General features: G+C 33.1%; 3 protein-coding genes and 1 long non-coding RNA gene across 6 annotated transcripts; 2 read left to right on the top strand and 2 right to left on the bottom strand.

The window, feature by feature from the left end:
• The first annotated feature begins 3,799 nt into the window (after positions 1-3,799).
• On the top strand, positions 3,800-8,332 carry LOC123217868 (ribonuclease 3-like protein 1). 3 transcript variants are annotated; one of them, XM_044638944.1, is made up of 4 exons: positions 3,800-3,952; positions 4,036-4,288; positions 7,281-7,395; positions 7,593-8,332. In XM_044638944.1, the coding sequence occupies exons 1-4, from the start codon at positions 3,860-3,862 to the stop codon at positions 7,747-7,749; spliced, it is 618 nt and encodes a 205-aa protein (XP_044494879.1). In that variant the 5' UTR covers positions 3,800-3,859; the 3' UTR covers positions 7,750-8,332. The 3 variants fall into 3 exon arrangements, with proteins under 3 accessions (XP_044494879.1, XP_044494878.1, XP_044494880.1); XM_044638943.1 differs by having other exon boundaries at positions 7,502-8,332; XM_044638945.1 differs by having other exon boundaries at positions 7,473-8,332.
• Positions 8,333-8,884: 552 nt separating this feature from the next.
• LOC123218476 (ATPase 9, plasma membrane-type) lies at positions 8,885-13,355 on the bottom strand. Its single transcript, XM_044639940.1, has 15 exons — positions 13,259-13,355; positions 12,998-13,117; positions 12,779-12,877; positions 12,550-12,687; positions 12,140-12,454; positions 11,714-12,040; positions 11,498-11,617; positions 11,276-11,398; positions 11,086-11,190; positions 10,677-10,986; positions 10,080-10,594; positions 9,828-10,001; positions 9,565-9,747; positions 9,313-9,476; positions 8,885-9,236 (listed from the first exon to the last, which is right to left on the bottom strand). Exons 1-15 carry the CDS (start codon positions 13,310-13,312, stop codon positions 9,140-9,142), a joined length of 2,844 nt encoding a protein of 947 aa, XP_044495875.1. The 5' UTR covers positions 13,313-13,355; the 3' UTR covers positions 8,885-9,139.
• On the top strand, positions 10,922-11,531 carry LOC123218477. Its single transcript, XR_006502702.1, has 2 exons — positions 10,922-11,011; positions 11,207-11,531. It is a non-coding gene; the product is annotated as an uncharacterized LOC123218477 (long non-coding RNA).
• A 2,882-nt stretch (positions 13,356-16,237) lies between the features above and the next one.
• LOC123218443 (ethylene-responsive transcription factor ERF003-like) lies at positions 16,238-17,185 on the bottom strand. The gene is made up of 2 exons (XM_044639903.1): positions 17,004-17,185; positions 16,238-16,806 (listed from the first exon to the last, which is right to left on the bottom strand). Exons 1-2 carry the CDS (start codon positions 17,084-17,086, stop codon positions 16,374-16,376), a joined length of 516 nt encoding a protein of 171 aa, XP_044495838.1. The 5' UTR covers positions 17,087-17,185; the 3' UTR covers positions 16,238-16,373.
• Between the last annotated feature and the right edge of the window lie 213 nt (positions 17,186-17,398).

Here is a 17,398-nt window from a genome sequence, read left to right as displayed (position 1 = left end):
CCGTTGATTCGATCTTTGTTTCTATGGAAGTGATTTCGGAAAGGTAAGTCTTGATGCCCATCTAATTATGGCTAGAGATAAAGATGAGACATGATCTCATGATTTTAGGCGATGAATCTAGCACATTAGGAAGATTATGGGAATGGATGAATTAGTCAAGTTTAATTCTTCCCTCAATTTCTAAATGAAAAGACTTTCATCTAAATTTTAAATTAACTTGCGTGTAGATAATATGGTTAATTGTTATGTACAATTTATATAGTTAGTCACAATACAATGACTAGTCGTTTTCGTGAGTTTGACTAAAGAAGATTTTAATTGCATAAAACGTACCCATATTTTCTAAGGTACGAGTAAGATTTTAAAAACCTTTCACCTTTTTATATGATCAATGATACATGTGTAATTGTAATTATCTCTTCGAAATATGTTGTGAAACTTATATTTCCACCTTGCATTTAATATGATGCATAAATATGTTGTATATCTGTTGTGACAATTTAAATTATTATGATTTTTTATTAGGCATAATTTGTGCATCACACTAGATCAATGACACATGCCATTGATTTGACTTGAACAGTTGGAGTCGATTCTCGCTCAACCCTATATTGTTGATAAAAATCCCTTAAACCATGCTTTAGCTTCTCTTTACCCCAAATATTTCAAGCTTTTGAATTTTTGGTGAAACCCTAGAGATTCTGTCAAACCTAGTTCTTTGAGACTTCCATCCCTTTAAGCTTCTCATCATAGAAATTTGCCAATTCTCCATGTATTCCTATTGTCTAGAGATTATAATTTTTTTTCCTTTCAAATGAATATAAAACTAGAAACTTTCTTCATCATCAACCTTGAAGAAGGCGGTTTGTATTGACTTTAGGTGATGAACTTCTGGGTCCTATTTGCTTATGTGTTATTTGGTTTGAGTTTGAAATCAAAATTAAGTTTCTAAGTAAAATTTAGGGTTCACGGTTGGGTTAGGTGTTTACATTTGGACTAATATACAATACTAGTTGAATCTTAAGCTTAAATTGATAGTCTTCTAGCTCAAACTATAGAATTTGAAACTACCCGATCAATTTGATTATGATATTGTTAAGAGCAATATTATATATACTTACTTTAAATATATAAATTGATACACACTTATATATATCATTATGTAATTTATATTATTTCGTCTTTAATTCAAAATTATTCAATCACATAATTATATATATTTAATATGTATTTATTTATATGTTTAAATTAAATACACATAATTTTATTATCACGTTCGACCAACTCCTACGTTGATGAAAAAACATGAGTACAAATTTTGGTGTCAAATCGTCCGGTAAGACGTTTAGGTTGATGGCGGTGTAGGGTTTGCTCCGTTGGATTGTCTACGGATAAGGCAGATTATTTGAAGTTATTAGCAAAATTGAATTATTATTATTTTTTAAATATTTTCTATTACATCTTAGAAGTGCTTTACTCATGATATAAAATAAATTATTTTATGGCTCCGGACTATTTTCATCTCATTAGTTCTTTTGATCTTTTTCAGTGTTAAAATTTTATAAATATTATTATCCCATTTTATAAATTTGGTTTTTTCTAATATATTAAAATTTTAAATATCATCGTATTATTGAATTTATTTTATTCTTAGTTTAATATTATTAAATTATATTATAATATATATTTATTTATATTCTTAAAATAATTACATCTAATTTTATTAAAACTTTTAATAATAATTTAATACTAGGAAACGCTTACAATTTTTATTTTTCTAACCGAATATAAAAAAGGAAAGAAAACTTGAAAATTCACATGACGGCCTATTTTGATTTGGCAGCCCACCCACATGCCAATATGGGCCTTAACACCATGCTTCAATAATAAAATTATTCATACATATTTTCAAGTACAAAAACATATGAATTGATGACGAATCGTAATATGATTAAATAATTTTAAATTAATAATAAAATAATATATAATTATATAATAATATATTATTTATATATTAAAAAATATATACATATAATATTGCTCAATACGCATATTCATTTTTTAGAATACAAATGAGTACATATAATGTGTTATGATGTAATTAAGTGTTATTTTATCTTTAATTCAAAATCACCAAATCATTTGATGATAAATATCAAATGTGTATCTATATATATACTTAAAATATATATATATAATTTTTTTATAATAAGAAACTCTATTTAAATTAAAACATTTTTTTGATAGAATCAATCATATCAAGTAAGTCAAACTCTAGATCTGAATTAAATAAATCAAAATTTTGACATTTAAATATTATATTCATATAGTTATATGAATAGTTTGACTTATAACAAATATTTGTAATTTATTTATTTTTCATTAATGTGTTATAAATACTATTAATTTAAATTTATTATATTTAATTTATTACATTTATATACTTATTAATAGTCTTAGTAGGCATCTAAAAGATAATTTGGATAGCTAAAAGCATGACTCTAAAGTGAAGTGTTGAAGAAACACTTAATTTTATTTTTGACCCAAGGGTTTATTCCCATCCAAAATATGTTTTTTTTTTTTTTAATTTAAACAATTTTAAACACCCACTTGTAGGTGATTAAAGTTAGCAAAATTCTAATCCTTTAAAAATTAATCTCTTATGCCTCCTCTAAACCTTAAAAACTAAAAGTTTTTTTCTATATTAAATTTTAAAAAATGACATTTCTCACTTTAGGTTTAGTTTTCAATTTTCAAAGCCAAATCCAATGACGAAGAGTCTCCACTGTATCACCATGCTTTGACGACCTCTTTCTCTTTTTATAGAACTTCGATAAATGAAAATTTTGTTTAAAAAGACAAAACTCTTCGTCTTCTTAAAAAAAGATGTCTAGAATCAGAGTTTTAAAAGAAGGGAGAAAGACTGTCAGAGTATGGTGATATGTCAGAGACTTTTCGTTATCGACAATAATACCAAATTTGACATTAAACATTGAAAACTAACTTTATAAAAAAAAAATTATTTTTTAAAACTTGACATAAGAGAAAACTTTTAATTTTTAAAATTTAAAAAAAAATTAAAATTAAAATTTAATTTATTTTTAATAAATATATAAAATAATAATTTTATTCTTAAAATTAATAAATTTAACTCTTATATATAATTGTTTGGGATTTTTATAATTAAAAAATAAAAATTAAAAAAAAAGAATGCACTTTATGTGAGAATAAGCCCTTTGGCCTTTCATTCTACAAAAAGGTGTTTGGACAATCATTTAGACGATTTATTTCTTTCTTTTATAACACTTGAAATAAATTATTCAAATTTACTTAAATACCATTTTTGCTAACGGAATTTGATAACGTTAACTATTTATGGGTGGCATTTTGTCTTTTCATCAAACCTTGGGTGGGAAGAAGTTCTTTGGTCCTCTATGAAAAGGCGCTTGGACAATCGTATGCAAGACACACTAAAAAAAAAAACAAAAAAAAGGGAAAAACTACTCTATCTGGAAATACGAACTTCTAGAAAGTTATGGGCGTTGGGTTTGGGATTTTGGTACCTGCCAACAGTTCTCCATCTATCTAATGTATCACACGTCTTTTTAAAATAAAGTTTGGTTGGCCACTCGTAAATTAAAATTAAATTAATAAATAATATTATGTATATAATTTTTTTAAAATAAATTATAATATATTATTATATAATAATATAATTAAAAATTAAAAAAATAATTTTAAATTATATAATAATACATCGTGTTTTATACGTAAAATTACGCACAATTATGTATATATTATTATTGTAAATTAGTATACTTTGCTTTCTTCTAAATCTATTTCACTTTATTGCCCATTCATGGAAAAGAGAAGCTACAACCCACAAAAAATAAAACTCGATCTGAAACATGTTCCTCCTCTAGATCCTTCAATCATCACCCCATCATCCAAGGCATCTTGTTTTTTATTGTTTGATAAATCTTTTCTTTTGTTTATTTGTGAAGTTTGTTTTTATATATTTGACGATATTTGCAGGTTAAGTATGAGAAACACAGACCAAATTCAGGAGTTTTTGCGCCTCGAGTGGTAAAGGCTTGGCCTAAAGAGGGAGCGAAAGTTGCTGAATTTGACGATGCCTCAAAACTACGGCAAAATTTGAAGGTTGGAGGTGCAAGTTTTTGTTCTACAAAGTGCATAGACCCAAATAGCACTAAAAACAACATCCACGGAAAGAATATTGAAAGCAGTACTGGGAATGAAAAGCGGTTGAGTGAATCAAAAAGTGAAGGTAAAATCTTGAGTTTTTCACTGTTTTGATGTTGTTTTAGTCCTCTGTTTTCTGGGTTCTCTTCACTTGTCATTTCTAGCAGCTTCCATGGTGCATGTGGATTTTGTTAGTGAATGAAATTTCTGTTGTTTCTATTGAAATTACAAGGTTGCCTTGTGTGAACCAAACTTGATAGCTGTAATTATTAATTGGTTAGTGTAATTTTGTATTTAGGCTCAGTTTTAATTGAGGATTTGTGTTAAAAATTAGTTTTTTTTTTTTCTCAATCTTGATCAGAAAGGCCTACAAGCACTTCCACAATGGCATTTTTTAAGACTACTTTTTTATCAATGAAGGAATGCTACTCAGAGGTTGGCAACTACTGATTTTTAGGCGACAAGGCCTTCTAGGCAGGTTCACTCCATTAGGAGTCTTCCAATAGTTCAGTCAATGGTTTAGCAATATGACCATATCCCCTTATAAGCCTCCTATAATACCCAAAAAGGCCAAGGAACTCTCTTAACTGCTTAGTCGTTTTAGATATGGACGAATCCTTTGTTGCTTGCGCTTTTTGAGGGTCTGTTCTTACCCCTTCTGCAGTTATAATATACACCAAGTTTTCAATTTGTTGGCAGCCAAATACACACTTATTTCTCTTAGCATAACTAGTTTATTTTCAAGGTTTCACAAACAATTTTCAAATGGAGTATATGCTCTTCCTTGTTACTCCTATACGCCAGGATATCATTTAAAAAAAAAATAGAAAAAGAAAAATGACAACGAAAACGAAAACAAACTTACTTAAATATTGTTTTAAAAGGGAGTTCATAATATTTACAAAAGGTGGATGGGGCATCGGTGAGGCCAAAAGGCATCACCATGAACTTATAGTGCTCTTCAGGGGTCTTCAAAGTTTCTCTGTAGAAGTCAGACTCATTCTAATTTGTCAATATCCTGACCTTAAAATCTACCTTAGAAAAATTCACTGCCCTCCCAAGCTCATCATGTAACTTTTCTATTAGGAGTATGGGATACCTATCTTTAATGGTTAATTGGTTGAGTGCCCTGTAGTCTATATGTATATTCCAAGTGCCATCTTTTTCTTAACTAATACTAAAAGAATTGAGTATGAGCAAAAACTACCTCTAATCACCCCAACATCTAATATCTTTTTCGCTATTTTCTCTGTCACATCTTTTTGTAAGCCCTCATACCTATAGGTTTTTATGTTCACTGGTTGGGCCCTTCCTTAAGAACTATTCAATGATCCTACAACCTCCAAGGGGGAAGGCCTTTCAGCTCTTCAAAGACTTGAACTGTTGCAGTAGGGCCTCCAATTCTGCCCGTTGGTTTGGACTAGGATTACTAATGACCTTTATTTCATACAATTATGCACTTCCCTCCTACCTTTCTTACTACAACAACTGTATGGAAGCTAATTGTTGTTGTTTACACAACAGTTTGTAGAGCTATTAGTCTTCAATCACATTCACCTCATTGCCCCTTTCTCCTTGTATTGTTGACATGAAGAGTAAACACTATCCTTAATTTTTCAAAATTCCATAATATATCTCACCAACCATTGGACCCCGATATTAAGTCATAACTATCTAGGGTTAAGGTGTAAGCTTTCACATTGAAAATTTGTCCTTGCACTCCATAATTTTCCAGTAGTGCTAGTTTGCAAGTCTTGCCCATTGGCTATGGTTACTTGTACTCCTTTAACTAACTTAAAAGGACACCCCAACTTGTGAGCACTTTTCTCACTCGATAAGTTGTGAGTGCTGGCCGAGTCAACCAGCACATACAACCTTCTCTTCCTGTGCATTCCAATTCCATTAAACCTCATAGTTCTAAACCCTACTAAACCTTGCAAGGCATGGAGGGAAAGAGGCATCAAGTTATACTCGTTTGAATCCTCCTCCTTCCTTGTTACTTCTTCTTTCTTGTTCCTAGTCTTTACCTGAAGTTGTAGTACAAATGTCTGCTTCTTTTTTCCCTTGTTCCCTAGGGAATATCTCTCATCATATCAAAAGCAAAGGGCCTTGGTATCAAACAACACTCTGGTTATTATTCTATAGTTATGTGGGATTGGAAAGGGGGATGGGGTTGGGGGGTAATCTACGTTGGTTAGGCATGGGCAACAATCCATTGGGGCTGTTGAGTTTATAATGTGGTTGGGTGTTGTTAATAACTACACTGGGACTCTTATGTACATTATGCAGATTTGGGGTTCTGGTTACAAGTTTTGGCTGATCTCTAAGAGTAGCCATTGTTATTTCTTGTAACTTAGCAAGAAAATAAGCTTTGGCTAAAGTTTTAGGCTTGAACATTCTTATGGGCGTCTGTAATGCATCAATCAATCCAAAGAGAATGAAATTAAGTGCCTAATCTTCACGTCTGTCAACCTTAAAATATAGTTCATCAAACTCATCCAAATTTTGTTATTGTGTACTTCTTTCAAGTTGCGCTAATTTGACAAGGGTTGTCATAAGCATGGCTACCAAAGTGAGCTCCCATCGACTGCACATACCCCTCCCATGGAACCAAAGCATCACCCCAATATTTAGTGAGCCCTTGATGCCACTGGATTGCCCTTTCCTCAAGATGTAGAGTGGCAATTTTAATCGGTCCTCTATTAGGGTTCCATCTATTTCAAAGAAATATTTGGCTCTCAAAATCCGGTTTCCATTAAAATGGGGAAACTCCAACTTTGTAGCACATCCCCATGGAGATTGAAACTCCATATTTGCTTTGTCAAAAATAAAGTTCAATATGTGTGGTTTCCTGAAATGAATTTGAATCTCAAAGACACCCCAGTGTATGATAATTCCTGACCTGTCTACAGTTATTTATCTAATAATATCTACTTAGGTTCTTAAGGTTGAATGGTTTTTAGATTCAAGCAGTCATTGGACTAGTCATTTACTTATTCATTCTCTTTTGAGAGCACCTTTGGTTTTTGGAATCTGTCTGAATTGAAATTTCATTATATTATAATTTTGTTGTGTAGATGCTCCAGTTAAGGTCTCAGCGAAGTCACAATTGCATGAGGTCTGCGCTGCAAAAAATTGGAAGCCTCCTTTGTTCGAGTGCTTCAAAGAAGAGGGACCAGACCACTTTAAATTGTAAGTATGCTCTGCCATAAGACTACTTAAGTTTCAGTCTTCTTTTGTTTATAATACTAGCTATTGCTATGTTACAGAAACCCTGTGGTTACTGCATTGACTGCAGGATTGCTACTTTTTGCGAAACTTATTGCTTTAGGTTGTGTGAATGCTGTAAGATTTCCCAGGCTGTGCCTAATATGAAATGCTGTAAACAGGTTCACCTACAAGGTGACTTTTGTTATAGAATCCTCGAAAACCTTTTTGGAGAGCTTCAGTGCTCCTCAGCCTACGAAAAAAACAGCAGCAGAGCATGCAGCTGAAGGGGCATTGTGGTACTTGAATCATTTGGGCTATTTTCCAATCCAGAAATGAAGTTCAACTAACAAATTTCAAGCACCCACTTAGATTAGATCGTCTCTTTCCTCTCACACCAACAGAGGCTAGTAGCAAGAAATTGTAACAAATTCGTTGTTTGCTTGAACTCTTTGGTATAATTTGTTCAATGACTTGTATATTCAAAACAATAAAACTATGTGAACTGAGTTTTGAGTATCTAATTGGGTATTTAGATGATGTATAATCATGTGATTGAGTGATTGTGAATTAAAGATAAAATAACTCTCAATCACATAATGACATATCATTTGAATACTTAATTAGCTACTCAAAACTAGGTGTATATAGTATTACGCTATTCAAAATTGTAAAAATCATTTGAATACTCAATTAGCTACGTGTATATAGTATTGCTCTATTCAAAATTGTAAATCTCTGTTCAGCTGACGCCATTGAGAGGAAATAAAGTGTACATGATCTGACTTTATTTGAAGTAGCCTCTTTGTTGTCATTAGCAGTGACTTCTGTATTAGTAGTAGTCTTTGTAAGGACCACTTTATGTAAATTTTTATCTGTAATTCAGAATTTAATCAAAGAGTCGGCTTTTACATAGTGACTATTTATTTCTCATTAGGCTATTCTGTGGTCTCAGATGATTCACCTTAGAAATTATATTTAATAATAAAATAAATCACAGTTGATCATACCACTTATGCTAAATCTTGTATGTTCTTAGCCTAATTGAGAGTTTGAGAGTTTTCAGATTCTTGTTTTGCATATACTACATAGAAATAAAAAATATAAACCATAAATTGATAGATCATTTTATATATATGTGTGTTTGTGTGTACGAATGTTTTCGTTGTTGTTTATGTGGTATTCAGCAGCAGATCTGAGAATCCAGAAAGAAAATTGAAGAAGTAAGAAACCCTAGTTGGATTTGCATACTTTTTATGTAATTTCCATCAACAGTTAGCTCAGATTATAATCCACAATTCTTGATTAATAATTTCTTGTCATCGCAGTGCTAAATGAGCAAAAGTTGAATTAGTTTTTCTGTTTATTGAACAATAATAAGTCTGCTGTGACAGTTTTATATCACCACTTTGATTTGTGACTTTAAATTGGGCAACTCCAATCACATAAAATCACTAACACATCCACAAAAAGCTTTCAACAGGGGACGAAGATAAGAATGCCTGCAAAATTGGATTTATTGATTGAAAAAAAGGTAGCAAGAATACGCATATACTATAATAGTAGAGTATACAGTAAATTCGCTTATTCCAAAATTTTCTCAACCTGGGATTGCCGGAGGGACAATCTCTTCTGTTGGATTATTCCAAAACTTCTCTACCTTCTTGTAAAATCAAGGGTTATTCCAAAATTGAAATGATCTTCTTTTGAAACTCCTGCATCCTTTCACTTAAACAGTGTAGTGCTGTTGAATGGTATCAATGTCAAGTCCCTTCAGTTTCACCACAGACTCAACATGCCCTTTGAGTGTGTGAAGTTCTCTTAGCCTGGTAATCAACAAATGGAAACAAAATGTCAGCTGTTAACATATAAACAATGAGATCGGCTTGAAGTGATCGTTACCTGGCAACTTCGGCACGCCTCTTCGCCTGCTCTGCAATCTCGGACAACTCCCTATAGCCCCTTTCAGGTTCAGGAGGCTGCAGTCCATGGAGGGTACGTTGCGCCAGAGCCCATTGTGCCTCTCGTTCTCCCTTACCGTAATCCTTCTTTGTTGTGAAAGCAGTCTGTAATATATAATGAAGTGCAATGTGAGGGCAAATTCAGATTCATAAGCCCTTTTATGTTTGAAAGACCAACAGAATAAGTTGATACCTTCTTCTGGAGGAGGGTATCCCAGGGCCTGCCGTTTATGATAAATCTAACCAGGAATTTGATAACATCCAATGGAAAATAGGTGACAATGCTGTAGAGCCATATAACTCCAGCCCATCCCCAGCCAATACCATGAATTTTTGCAAAGCCAAAATTTGCATATACAGCTATGAGTGTAGCCAACTGTAAGTCAAGAAGGAAAATATAATTGGGTAATATATTGTATGATACAAGGAACCTGACCTGAAATTTCGCAAACTCACCAGTTGTGCGATAAAGAAGGCAGTGACAAGTAGAAGACCCGGGCGTTCCATGAAAGACCAGCTCCGGGACCGGGTGACAAAGATCAGTGCTTGACTCACAATACTTACTTGGAGGTAGACTGCTGATGTGAGCTCATGGTAGTTCTTATTTATAGGTCTCACTCCGAACTTATCCTGAAAATATTTGACAAAGTTTAATTAATTGTGCAGAGAAAATGGAGGTGCTAATTTAGCAAGGTGCAGGATTCCTACTGTGAAGAAGGTTGAACTGTAAGCAGCCCAGAAGAATATGACAGTCATGACAGCAAGGTAGCTGCCGAGGAATATGCCAGTAGTAAAGATCTCCTTGAGCTTCCATGAGTCTGGGAGAGGAGATGGCTTCACTCTGTCTTTAGAAATGGTCATGATGGTTCCGTCGTTGAGTATGGCAATGACTAGAACCATGAATGGTGAGAAATCGAACTTCCAGATAAGAGCTAGGAGCATAAAACCCAGCACAATACGTATGGTTAAAGACACTGCATAGATGGTGTAATTTTTCATTCTCTGGAAAATGGCTCTGCTTGTTAAGACAGCATGCACAATTACACTCAAGCCTGGCTCTGTTAGCACAATATCGGATGCACCCCGAGCTGCATCAGTAGCATCATCAACTGCAATGCCGATGTCTGCTCTTTTTAAGGCCGGAGCATCATTCACGCCATCTCCAGTCATTCCACAGATATGCTTCTTTTCTTGTAGCTTCTTCACAATCTCATATTTGTGTTCTAAATAATTGCACCATTAGATACTTGCAATGTGACTTAATTCATGTAACCAGCATATGCTTAGAGTGGTTTGCCAAATTACCTGGAAACACTCCAGCAAAGCCATCTGCCTTCTCGATAAGCTCTTCAACTGGTAGTCCGGCCATAGAGTCATCCTTGTTATCACCGAGGAGGGCTGAAGATGGATACATATTGGTTCCCATACCAAGCCTGCGACCAGTCTCCTTGGCAATGGCAAGCTGGTCACCAGTGATCATCTTGACATTGACACCAAGATCGAGGGCACGACGAATGGTCTCTGCACTATCGTGCCTTGGAGGATCAAAGAGAGGCAAGAGGCCCAAAAATTGCCAGGGAGTTCCTGTGCTCTCTTTGGTTTTCTCTGGAACTGTCTGCAACAAGTAATATATTTTCCTGGTGAGATTTTGCTCTAACCCCTTGCGTTATTACTTTGATGCAATTGTTGGGTTACAGAAAGTGTACAAACTTACTTGTCTAGCAACTGCAAGTGATCGAAGTCCACGATCCGCAAACTTACCAATGATAGCGTGAGCTTTCTTGCTTACATCTTCACGAAGATTGCACAGCTCAATGATCTAACAAATATTTCAGGTGTTGATTAGGGGAAGGAAACTGCAGATTCAAATAAAAACTAGTAATTTGTGCTAAGGGATACATTACCTGCTCCGGTGCACCTTTGCTTATTCTGTGCCAATTTCCATCGGAATCAATGTATGTTATGGCTGTACGCTTTTCCACTGGATTAAATGGCAAGAAATGCACCTCCGTGATACCAGCTCTAGCCTGCAGAGTTCGACAAGGAAAAAGATTTGATGAATTAGATTTAAAATTGAAGAACTACAATTGCATAGCAAAAAGGTTTATATCTTTAATATAATGTACCTCTTTGGGGTCTCCCAGCATTCCAACAATACAAGTATCAATAGCATCCTGATTTTCAACTCTAGAGGCTCTAGCTGCATACAAAATCATGGTGTCCTTGTCGATCTCCTTAACAAATACCTGAAATGCATGGATCACCTCAATGATAAATAACCATAAAAAATATCACAACTGAAAATTGCCTGAAACTGAATTTCATTTAATATAAGCACTCACCTCAACCATGCTCTTATCTACTGTAAGCTTATTGAGAGTAAGAGTCCCAGTCTTGTCACTGCAAAGGACATCCATTCCAGCCATCTCTTCAATGGCTGTCATCCTCTTTGTGATAGCACCTTGATGTGAAAGGCGGTGTGAGCCAATGGCCATTGTCACAGACAATACTGTTGGCATGGCAATTGGAATCCCTCCAATGAGAAGCACCAAAAGATTATCAATTCCACTTCTGTATGGCCTGTTCTGAATTGGGTACATCACCACTATCTCTATAACCATCCCTATTGCAATGGAGCATATGCAGAAGTTTCCAATGGATGTCAACACCTGATATATCATCACAGTTTAATCCAAATGAAGACTCCTTTTTTCCACCTTTTGCAGAATATTTTTCAGAAGCCCATGTTTGAATTGAAATTTGTGTACCTTTTGGAAGTGCCCTTGTTGATTAGTGCTGTCAACAAGATGAGCAGCCTTACCAAAGAAAGTGTGGACACCGGTGGCTATGACAACCGCCTGAATCTCACCCTGCTTGCAAGTAGACCCAGAGAAGACTTCGTCACCAGGATTCTTATTTACAGGCAAAGACTCGCCAGTCAGTGCAGCCTGATCAATCTTGAGCGGGTCGCCCTCCAATAGACGAGCGTCTGCCGGAACAATATCTCCCAACTTGATGCTGATCACATCTCCAGGGACTAAAATTGAAGCCTCTTGCTCAGTCCATGTTCCATCTCTCAACACCTTAGTGTTTCAGGTATGCACAAATAGAAAATTGTAACAGCAACTAAAACTACTGTAAACTAAACAAAATATGACTAACACTTCCATTAATGTACCTTGGTTTTGGGAGCAAGGCCCGCCATAAGGGCGGCTGCGGCATTGCCGGCATTGTTTTCTTCTATGAAGCTTATAGTAGAATTGATGAAAAGCAATACCACAATACCAACGAAGTCCTGCCAGTCCGGGGGCTGTCCCTGCATTGTTAAAAAATTTGTAAAATGAGAGAATGTTTATTTATTTGAAACGAAAAATTGACAAACACATTCACAGAGAAAAATTAATTACCCCTCCATTAGCCAAAACAATAGCCATGATAGCAGCAAACTCCATGACCCATGAGAGAGGATTCCACATAAAACCCAAAAATTTCAGAATCTTGCTTTCCTGTTGTAGCACACCAGTTATTCCTTACTAATGTTTCTCTCAAGAAGTAAAAATAATAATAATAATAAGAAGAAGAAGAAGAAGAAGAAGAAGAAGAAAAAGAAATTGCTGAGGAAATGCCTCTTTCTCTTCTAGTTTATTTGGACCAAAGATTTGGAGCCTCTTCTGTCCTTCCTCGTTTGTCAAACCTTCTCTTGAGCATTTCAGTTGTTCAAATACTTCATCAACCGGTATGCGCTCCTTTAAAACACAGGCAGAGAAAGATAAGTTTTTGCCATCAAACTCTAACAAATTTTTTTAACAACGTCCGCCTAATTTAATAAAATCAATGTAATGTATATAATGATCAGCAATACATTCAACAAAAAGAATAAAACCTACAAGGTCGACATTCTCTTTCTTTATTTCCTCTAGGCTGGTTCCCTTATCCGCCATTGGTCTCTTTCAACCTTCTCTCTCACTCACTTTCCTTAAACAAATCTTCAAAACGAAACAACAAAAGATAAACACTACTATTCGATTTTTAAACACGTAGTTTTTTCTTGTTTATTCAGTTTTCTGTTTTGAGCAGTATGAATCTAATAGTGGAGTGTTAACAGAATTGTGTGTTTATAAGGAAATGGTTGCCAAGAATAAACCTGACAAGAGCGAAGGACCTGGACCCTGTAGCCCAGGTCATTCGCTTTCGCTCTTTATTTCTGTATTCTCACTGCGGCTGCCATGTTGTCTCCCTCACTGACCAAGCAGATTTTGTCTGTTTGATCTCTGCCTTTTGCTTGGACATTGTTGGGCTGTGCTTCATCACTCCATTTGACACATTTCCATGGATGGCGCGAAGTTGTGGAAATCAGATGTTGATTTTGTCAATACGTAGTAAAATTACAGATAAATCATTTTTTTTTTTTTTTGTTTAATGGTAATAACCAATTAATAAATTATTGCCTAGATAATCCTAATATTATTATTTGGTTTATTCAGATCGGATTGATTAATTTGATCAATTAAATCATGAACTTGTCTATAATCTAATGTGGTTGCACAATTTAGTTCAGTTTATATATAAATATTGATTTATTTGAAATTGGGTCAAATTTAATAAACTTATTGTACCAAAAAAAATATCTAAACCCAACAAAATCGGATTTGCATAATACATATTTAAAATTATATTTTATATGTTTTATATTTAAAAAATGTCGTAAATATTTAATATTATTCTAAAAATATATATAATAATTTGGTAATAGATTAAATCAATTAATAATTTGATTGAATTGATCGAATTATAACTTAATAAAGTACTTGGTTTGATTTTAAAAATATTAATTTATTCACTTGAAGAAGGAATAGGTGATGTTATATCTCCTTTTATCTAAACAACAATATAGCTCATCACTCGCCGTCTTAAAAAAAATAATGTTATATATATAAATTTTTATTATAATTTTATATATAAATAAAAATATATTAATATATGATAAAATAATAAAAAATTAAAGATAAAATAATATTTAATTATATTATGACAAATTATTATTTATATATAAAATTATGTATAAAATTATACATATAATTTTATATTTTTTAAATTATTAACATCAGCTTTCATAGGTATTAAAATTTCTTGGAATAATATAAGACTTTTGTCCATTTTTGTTCGAGATTCTAACAATTGTTGATTTCTATGTTAGAAACATTTTCAGATATTGATTAATAATAATTATAATTTTGATTTAATTAAAACTGGATAATTGAATTATCTAATTAAAGTTTTATAAATAGATTTAACGTGATCAATAAAGATAATCCAGTATAATCCATAGGTTATGATCTAGATAAAAGATATAGTATAAAATTTTCATTTATTTTACCTTTAAGGAAACTAATAATCTCTTATATATTAGTTAAACATTTCTCTGAAACTCTAACATAATAATTTTATTTATTGAAAGTTACCATTTAACGAGGTTTCAGAAGAAAAAAAATAGTTAGGGTTTAAAAGTGATATTTCTAAAGGAATAAAATGAGTCTAAATCCCGATCCCAAAGCTTTGTTAATTCTCATTTCAATTTTATAAAGTTAACAGGAATGTTTATTTAAATAGTAATACTATATATATTTATTTTATATATATATTTATATATATTATCATGTAATTAGATATTACTTTTATTATTAATTTATCATCATCAAATTATATAATAATATATATTAAATATATATATTTATTTGTATATTCAAAAGAACTCCATCATCAACACTCTATCCAATCCTTCAAATCTTGTTCACATTACTTCAAAATTTACTTACAATAAATTTATGGAAACACAGCTGAACAAATTGTCCAAAACAGCAACCTCAGGAAAATATTTTTCTAATATTGCAATGTTTTCTTGCCTGCTCATGAAAATGACCCTCAAATTGTTGTGTTCTCATAAATCAAAAGGTATTTATCGCGGTTCAGAGAAAAATTGTTGGAATAATTTGGATTGGTACCTTATTATTGCATTTTTTAATTGTTAGTCTTCCTTCCCAGCTATGGACACCTGAAAATGATTCATTCTCTTTAATTTAAACTACTCGTGCATTATATTATATATTAAAATTTAATTTTTTATATTATATATTATATATTATATTGTATGAAACGTCATTTATATAATTAAATAATAAAAAAAATTAGTTGACACGTTTCTATAAATATTTTTAAAAATTTAAAATTTTATATACACACCCTTATTATATCACTATTTTCTTTAAAAAAGTATATCGATTTATATTGGTAATATATATCGTATTGTAAATATATAACATATTGTATAATATGTCTGTTGTATTATATTAATTCAATACATCAAAAGATATACATTTTTTTCTATCTATATATTATATCATATTATAAAAGACTTATCTAAAGTTACTAATAATCCTGATTTGGACAATTATTAATTTAGGCTTATGTAATACTTAGTGGTAAAGTTCAACATAGATTTGAATAATATTCTAATTCTTTTTCTAAGGATCTAAAAGAGCCCTGAAACTTTAACTCTTCAAGATTTGGATTCCTTTCTCTCCTCTAAATTCATGTGCAGGAAAGACAAAAAGAAGAAGGGAATTGAAGCATAACTTGTTCACATCAAATCAGAAATCTCTCTCTCATCAAAAAGTTTTGATCTTTAATGTCAGCATGGGCATCTGACTAATTTGCTTTTGAGTCATTCACATGAATGCATTCATACTACCAAACTCAAACTCTATCCAAATCTAAATTACCTTTTTTTTTTTTTTGGGTTATCTGGAATCTGCTCAGATTGATTGGACGGATAAAGCTTGGGAGACAGTGACAGGACGACAACCGCATCGGCTAAATCAGCTTTCATATTTACATTAACGTTTATCATTTTCTATCTATCCATGGGTTCTTTCCCCACTTCAAACCAAAACAAGAAAAACTCAGCATTAGCTATTCAATACTGGTACAACCTTCTTTTTGTTTTTATGTTGAATTGTCACTGCAACATAGTTCAATGGATCCATGGTCAAGCAACTCTTGTATCATTTGTTCTATGTGATCTTCTTCAAGTTGAGAACTTTGATTCATGTGGGCTTCTCCGGCGCCACCCCAGTTCGTCTCCGGCCATTCGGGGCTGGTGTCGATGGTTTTTCCGGCTAATGGTGCATGTTCTGGCTGATGGTGTTGCTCTTTTTTCAGGTTTTTTTTGTTCAGTTGGAGGGATGCCATGTGACATTTATGTAATTTAGCTACCAAAGTTGCTGAGAGAAGCTTTGATGATGAAGATTGTGAGTCGTTTGGATTGTATGGAAAATTTGTTCGTGCTTGTGGCCCACACATCAATCTTGCCGCTTCATCGTATGCTTTTGCCGCATCTTCCGCCGTTTCGAATGTGCCCAGCCATATTCTAGTCTTCCTGTGGGTTAAAAAAAACACACAAAACGTTTCTCTCAGTACAGTTTCAAGCAATACGAACAACGTCAAACTGTATAAAAAGGGGTTCTATCTTGGATGAAAATGTCACATTCTTTAACTTCATTTACAGCAGATCGTAATTTTAGGAAACGTTTCTAAAAAGACAATTCAAAATAAGTTCGTAGAAGAGAGAATTACAGTAGAGGGTGGCGGATTTCGGAGACCCAAGAGCCCCACTGCCTTTGACGGACGCCACGGAAGCGTTGTTGTGGTCTAGCCATGGTGGAGCCAAACGAAACGTTTCAAAGGCTTTTGATGTCCTACTGTGTTAACGAGGCTGAAGGAGAGGGGGGGGATTTGACAGACTAAGTTGAAGGTGTTTATATAGGCCTTATGCTGCGACCTCCTTGCATATTTTTTCAGTCATTAAAAATTGTATGACACAAGGGAGCCCACAAAGGGAATTTTAGTCTTTAGACTTTTCTCTTTGCTTTTAGTGATGGGTTAAACACTTCTTTTTTGCCCTTCTGTTTTTACAAGAATTCCATTGAAAAGATGAAATAAATTAATTTATCTCACCACCCATGTATTTC

Source organism: Mangifera indica, chromosome 6, assembly GCF_011075055.1.
Source record: "Mangifera indica cultivar Alphonso chromosome 6, CATAS_Mindica_2.1, whole genome shotgun sequence".
Taxonomy (NCBI): Eukaryota; Viridiplantae; Streptophyta; class Magnoliopsida; order Sapindales; family Anacardiaceae; genus Mangifera; species Mangifera indica.
This window is presented reverse-complemented; position numbering and strand designations above follow the sequence as displayed.

Bases quoted from the DNA above. Each gene is read 5' to 3' on its own strand.
- LOC123218443 (XM_044639903.1), bottom strand. From the start codon at position 17,086: ATGGCTAGACCACAACAACGCTTCCGTGGCGTCCGTCAAAGGCAGTGG. The intron at 16,807-17,003 runs GTAATTCTCTCT...TTTAACCCACAG, and splicing joins GAAATCCGCCACCCTCTACT to GAAGACTAGAATATGGCTGG.
- LOC123217868 (XM_044638943.1), top strand. From the start codon at position 3,860: ATGGAAAAGAGAAGCTACAACCCACAAAAAATAAAACTCGATCTGAAA. The intron at 4,289-7,280 runs GTAAAATCTTGA...TTTGTTGTGTAG, and splicing joins GAGTGAATCAAAAAGTGAAG to ATGCTCCAGTTAAGGTCTCA. The intron at 7,396-7,501 runs GTAAGTATGCTC...CATTGACTGCAG, and splicing joins GGACCAGACCACTTTAAATT to GATTGCTACTTTTTGCGAAA.
- LOC123218476 (XM_044639940.1), bottom strand. From the start codon at position 13,312: ATGGCGGATAAGGGAACCAGCCTAGAGGAAATAAAGAAAGAGAATGTC. The intron at 13,118-13,258 runs GTAGGTTTTATT...TGTGTTTTAAAG, and splicing joins AGAAAGAGAATGTCGACCTT to GAGCGCATACCGGTTGATGA. The intron at 9,477-9,564 runs GTATCAACTTAT...TATATATTACAG, and splicing joins ATACCCTCCTCCAGAAGAAG to ACTGCTTTCACAACAAAGAA.